At 37.8% G+C, this 5960-nt stretch overlaps 1 protein-coding gene across 4 annotated transcripts; it reads left to right on the top strand.

Moving 5' to 3' along the window:
* The first annotated feature begins 82 nt into the window (after positions 1-82).
* LOC130193879 (uncharacterized) lies at positions 83-5142 on the top strand. Of its 4 annotated transcripts, none has more exons than XM_056414684.1 (9): positions 83-847; positions 2040-2140; positions 2446-2586; positions 2722-2876; positions 2999-3135; positions 3548-3640; positions 3763-3936; positions 4076-4200; positions 4330-5142. In XM_056414684.1, the coding sequence occupies exons 2-7, from the start codon at positions 2083-2085 to the stop codon at positions 3812-3814; spliced, it is 636 nt and encodes a 211-aa protein (XP_056270659.1). In that variant the 5' UTR covers positions 83-847; positions 2040-2082; the 3' UTR covers positions 3815-3936; positions 4076-4200; positions 4330-5142. The 4 variants fall into 4 exon arrangements, with proteins under 4 accessions (XP_056270659.1, XP_056270657.1, XP_056270660.1 ...); XM_056414683.1 differs by having other exon boundaries at positions 99-182; positions 710-2140; XM_056414682.1 differs by having other exon boundaries at positions 83-2140.
* The last annotated feature ends 818 nt before the right edge of the window (positions 5143-5960 follow it).

Genomic DNA, 5960 nt, shown 5'->3' with positions numbered 1-5960 from the left:
TTTGCTGCCGGGCCCTGATTGGCTGCTGGATATGTCAGTCAATATGACCCCGCCCCCCTGCTCACACACAAACACACACACGCGCGCATACACCTGTAACCACTGGCAACCAAACATCGCTACGGATGAACGGAGAAGAAAACGTGTGGAGAGGATTTCAAGCTTCAGTGTTTTAATAATCGGTAAAACGACATGTTTATTTTATTCGTCATTTAGCTGATAAACGGTCGATGTGACGTTCGGGAGCTGCTTCTCCTGTGGGATTTACTAAAACAGCCAAGAGTTGAAACTTAATCCCGAGAGCTCTCTGACCACAGTGGCCTATGCTAAGCTAAGTGGTTAGCAGGCAAGTACATAATGCTCCACTAACTTTAAAGTTAAGTTATTCTGACGTGTTGTAGCTGTATTATGATACTGTCACGTGATAATGTCACACCTGTGGAGTTATACTAGCTAGCAGTGATGAAAAGTACTTCCTCATACCTCGAAGGGAAATATTTACTATATATTTTTTCACAACTACACAGCAAAATCGAAAGTGTTGGATGTTCAGTGTTAGGGTTGAGTGTTAAAATATAGAGTTATTTCAACTCAGGTTTAGTGTTAATCAACTCTAAGAGAGTTATTGTTCAAAATGAGTTGGTGTTAATACAGGGAGTCAAATGGCATAATCTGCAAACAACTCTACAGTGTTGATTTTACACTCCAGCTCGTGTTACCCATCCCCCAGAAGGCCGCATGATTGAAAGAGGCGGGAGATTGTTTGACGCAGCCAGACAAACACCTTAAGACTCTTTTCTGTGGACTGGACATGTTCAGACATCATTCCAACTAGGATGATACGTGTGTAAGTATGTCTCCGCATATGTCTCTTCATTAAATGTTCTACCCTAGTGTGTATTTCTACAGGTAACATTAACGTTGGAAAAGGTATATCCAGCTCAGCATGTTTAGCTAACCGAATAGCATAAAAAAGAATGTTTATCTAGCCAAAGACTGTGATGTTAGCCAAGTAGGATGAATAGTGATATTATTTCTCATTAAGAAATTAGAATAATCAACACACGTTGCAATCACGTTATATTATGAACCGTAATTGTAATTTTTTTAAAGAATTCTGTAATGGTAGAGCACAGACATTTATTTTGAAGGCAGGTTAACAATTATCCTATGTTGTCCACTATTTTCTTTTCTTTTCGTTTATTACTGCCATTTCGCCCACATGTGTTTATTAAATTATTTAAACAAGTCTATTGGGCTTCATATTAAGGTTAGACACTTTTAAATAAAGATAAATGTGTGGGGGTTGTCGTGAAATGTCAAGAGCATTTTATTTTGACTGCATTTATCTCACTGTTCCGTTAGCTTTACTTCCTCTTAGTGTCGGGACTTTTCGGGGTAAGCCACGTTTCCACTCTGCTCTTTGCACTTTCTTAGTTTTGGTTCAAATTTAAACTGAAGTTATTTGAAATACATGGAAAGTCAATGTATTATCATGTGGACATTATCTACTTGCAATTTAAGTTATTTTGTATGTCCGTGTGTCGATGTCTGTGGGTAGGGCTGCCATGTGGCTAATGTGACCGGAAAAACGCAAATGTCAGAAGGAGTAAAGTAATTAAAACATGCTTTGGACAAACATGTCTGCACAATGGAGACGTAAAGAGATGTGCAAGCTTGCTGTTCTGGCCGACACATAGTTAGCTAAACAGAAGGTCAGGCTCAGGCTCTTTTAAGCCCCTTTCATACTCCAAAAATGTCCTGACCTGGAGAATGCGCGACCCGCTTTCGTCGGGTTAAGCGATTTATGGACCCGCTTAAGGAAAACGTCCTCCAGTCGAATTAAAGATTATCCGTGGCTCCATGATTCGGCGTGGTTTGCCCAAGTCTGGGGTCCGAATTTCGATCACTTTGGGCGGGTTGAAAATCTAAAAAATGTCCTCCATAACGGGCGGGTAACCTGTGGCATAGAAAAGGCAAGGGGAAAACAAAACATGAGTTTTAGACTTTTCATGAATGTTTTTTTCTTTTCTTTGTAGGACAATATGCTGGTCAAGGTGATATTTGGTTCAAGTCAGAAGTATGTTCAGGTGGCAGAAACCGAAGCAGGCTATGAAGACTACAATACATTTATTGAGAGGTTGGTATAACTTGTTTATTACACAGTTGTATCTGTTTGGAGTAAACTAATTATTTGCTTGAATGTCAGTTCATGTTATAGTGTCTTTTTATATTAATTTAAGTAATGTTTGGTTGCCTCGCCTATCAATTGTTTTTTTATTATGTTGACCAATTGTTATGTCTTGTGAGCAAGTCAAAATGGACAATTGGTGTATGATGGGGAATTTATATCGCATATTCTGCACACTGCTCAGACATTATAATAATAAAAGTGTCAATAGAAGTTTACAAAGGACCATTTTTCTAAATCTGATATTCTCTCAGTAATAGGAAAGTTAGGTCTTCCTCTACAGACAGACTTGCACTTGACGGATCAATCAGGGACAGAGGTGGATGCAGATGTGTTTGAGGAACTTTTACAAGCAGGGGACCTTACCGTCAATGTGTCCACAGAAAAGTCTGGAGGTAAGATTTAGCTTTGTTAGGGGAAAATGAGGATCATGAACTGTAATGTACTGTGAGCTGTTTTTCTGACTAGTATTGTAGAGTTGTGACGGTATAACCAATTTTTTTTGTGTATTTCTTTGAACTGTCTTGCAGTTGTGCTTCAACCAGAGCTAGCAGAAATTTCCTTTGAGTCGAATGTGTCAGACACCGTATCCTCTGTGCCTTCTGATTCATCTGATGCAACAATAACTCTTGAGAACGATGGTGGGAGGAAAAGGACCCACGACGATCGGGAATCAGCTGAAGCGGTATATCGCACATTACATTTGTTAATAAAACTGAAACCCAAAGACATTGTCCAAACGAGCAGTGCTCTTGTTGCCGTAAAGGTTAACATGATAACTTATTGTCTGATTCTTTTTATTTTTAGATGGTGAGAGATGTTCTTCAGTCCAAGCCAGGGGGAGTAAAAGTGTTGCATGAATATGACAAAACGAAGACATTGACGGATGGTACCCGGCGACATATGATAAACCTACTGGTGGCTGACATGATTGAAGTTCATGGGTAAGCATTTTATGTTCACTGGTGCCCACCTTAAATCTATTTTTTCTTCATAGCATAAGATGCAGTTGTCTCACACATTATTAAGATGCAGAACCCTGTCACATTATTAAATGATATATATAAAATATAATCTCATTTCTGGAGCAAAAATATTAAAGCAATTAAGTTATACAAATTAATTAGCCAATGGGAAAACCGGGCGAATGTATGATCAGTGCAAAAGAAGCCACGGGAATTGTAAACAAAAAGACGAATAGTTATCATGATAACACAAATCATTTGTTTGCATTAATATAGTTTACTTTAGAGATGTCTGTCTTTTTTGCTTTCTTCTTGATAATAATACTTATTTTAGTTTGACATTTTACAATTTTAAAGTTTGAAAAATAATATGTTTTTCTACTTTTTAAAGGAGGATCCCACCAACCTATGTGCGAACAAAATACGCTCTTGGCACTACCACTCTATTTCCTTACCTGGGGATCCTTAATCAACAAATGGATATGTAAGTTTGTAAATGAATGGCTTATACTACAATGTATGCAGGGAGGTTATTCTGAATTTGCCTTGTTTGGCTGTGACCCATCAGTTATGTTTAGTTTTGTTCTTTCTTCTCGAATTTTATAGGAGCACTTCTATGATGCTGACAGTGGATCTGGTTATTTGGCCTGAAGGATAAAGACAGTCCAGCGCGACACTGCAGTTCTATCTCGGAGATGCTCAACCACCTGTACCTATCAAGCTGGACCAAAGAGCAAGAGACATTTTTGTTGTCTGGGCAGCTCTCCTCAGATACGTCTGGTAAGCATCGCTCATTATCTTTTTAAAACATTAATTTACTTGCCTGATTCAGAAATCTTGTCTGAGCATAATGTGGATATATTTATTTTCACATGTAAGTCTTTGTTAAATCTTCTACTTTCTTCTGGTTTCCCCCTAGGCTGGGACAGTGACCTGTCAAGCATCCTACTGCTGGTTCACCTACTTCCCCCTACTGCAAAAGGACCCAAGAAGAGTCCTAAAATTAGCTCGCATCAAGCAATCAAACTTGTGAGATATTTGAGGGTATGCAATGTTTTAATATGCTTCTTTATTTAGTTGTATTCGCAATGCCTCTTTTTGTGAAGAGGCACATATGTTTTTAGTAATGTAGTGGGCCATTAAAATTGTTCCTCGTGCTTCTGTTTTTTCCAGATTGGCGCCAGTGTTGAGACCTTCCTTGAGAGTTTGGAACCAGGACAACCCATCCTCCTGTGTGTCGGTGAAGAGAAGAACAACATCCAAAGATTCTATGTCATCGTTGACCACAAGGCCATCCCTTGCAAGGCTCAGACGTCCCTGGCAGCTTTCGATGAACTCTTTAAGGCCCACTTCATCTTCAGTGTTCACTACCACGAATCCCTTAACAGCTTCTACACATTCATCCAAACAACTGTGTTCAACATTGATGTGGGAAGTACCAAGGAAAGTCCTCGTGTGAAGGAGCTCAGAGCAAGACTGCTGAACACAAGTATCTGAGGTGACGCACATCCTTGGATGCAAATATGTTGATTTGTTTTATCTGCAAGTTACACCACAGAAGTTCTATGTTGCTTTGTAAGCATTTGAGATTTTACCATGGTTTATATCCAGGAAAGACATTACGTTTGAAATGTGGACAGCCAGAATGTTCTATATTATTTTTCACTTATTCAGGGTTCAAGAAACAACTTATTCGTTTGCACCGGGACACTGTTTCAACAAATACTGTCACTGTCACTTCAGTGCTTATTGTATCAAGGAGAGGGATGATTCATTTTATGTTGTTTCTATTGATGAGTTGATTTATTATAGACCCTATGATAAACAGTTATCTAATGAGATGGATGAAAAAATATACATTGTGCCATGTTGTGTGACCCATGCTATTGTTTTGTGTGACCTGTACTATTGAGGCTGCCATTTAAGAAATGTTATTTTAATGCTATGTTTGTGGTGGGCTTGAAAATACAATTTTATTTGAACAAACTTTTGTATTGATTTTCTTCTTTGTAATTAAATACTAGGAGTATACTGAATTCCAAAGTAAAATTGTACCATATATAGCATTGAGGATTATAACTCCCGACAGTGTTATATAAATCAACTCTACAAGAGTAAAATACAGAGTTTAATTTTAAATCCCCTATAGTGTTACATAGCTCAGCAACTAGTCGGTGTTAAAACAATATACAGATAGTGTTAAATTCTGACACTGCACACTAGTGTTGTGTAAATTCAACACTGGCCTGTGTTGACTGGTGTTAAATGTCAACTATTGAGAGAGTTGCTTCAACTCTATCACAGTGTTGATCTTTTAACACTTTTAAAAGTGTAGTTTTAACTCAAAATGGGGTGGACCAATATAGACACTTTCAAAGTGTTGAATTTAACTCTATTGGTGTTGAATTGACACTGCGGATTTTGCTATATGTTTTTTTATGTACAGATCAATTTAACCTAAAGTTTATCAGAGAACACGATGCACACCCAGAAACCATCCACATGAAGGAATAATACTAGCTCCAGCTAATTGAACATAACATTGCTGCTCACACGTCAATACATCAGTAAATATAAGTAAAGTTATTTATCATAACAGTGACTGGGGCCATTCCATAATTAAAATGTGTATACTTTAGGCGAGGAAAGTTAATTTGTGTAGCAACGTTCAAAAAAGTGTTGACATTTTCTTTTTAGTGTCATCGTGTCAACTAATATATAATATATTATATTATACTGCTTTAATTATGTATGTACTGCTGAACTTTGTTGAAACATTGCTTCTTTTATTTGAAACCTGATGA

Source organism: Pseudoliparis swirei, chromosome 5 (assembly GCF_029220125.1).
Source record: "Pseudoliparis swirei isolate HS2019 ecotype Mariana Trench chromosome 5, NWPU_hadal_v1, whole genome shotgun sequence".
Taxonomy (NCBI): Eukaryota; Metazoa; Chordata; class Actinopteri; order Perciformes; family Liparidae; genus Pseudoliparis; species Pseudoliparis swirei.
The sequence above is the reverse complement of the archived record's forward strand: the minus strand, read 5'-3'. Positions and strand labels throughout refer to the sequence as shown.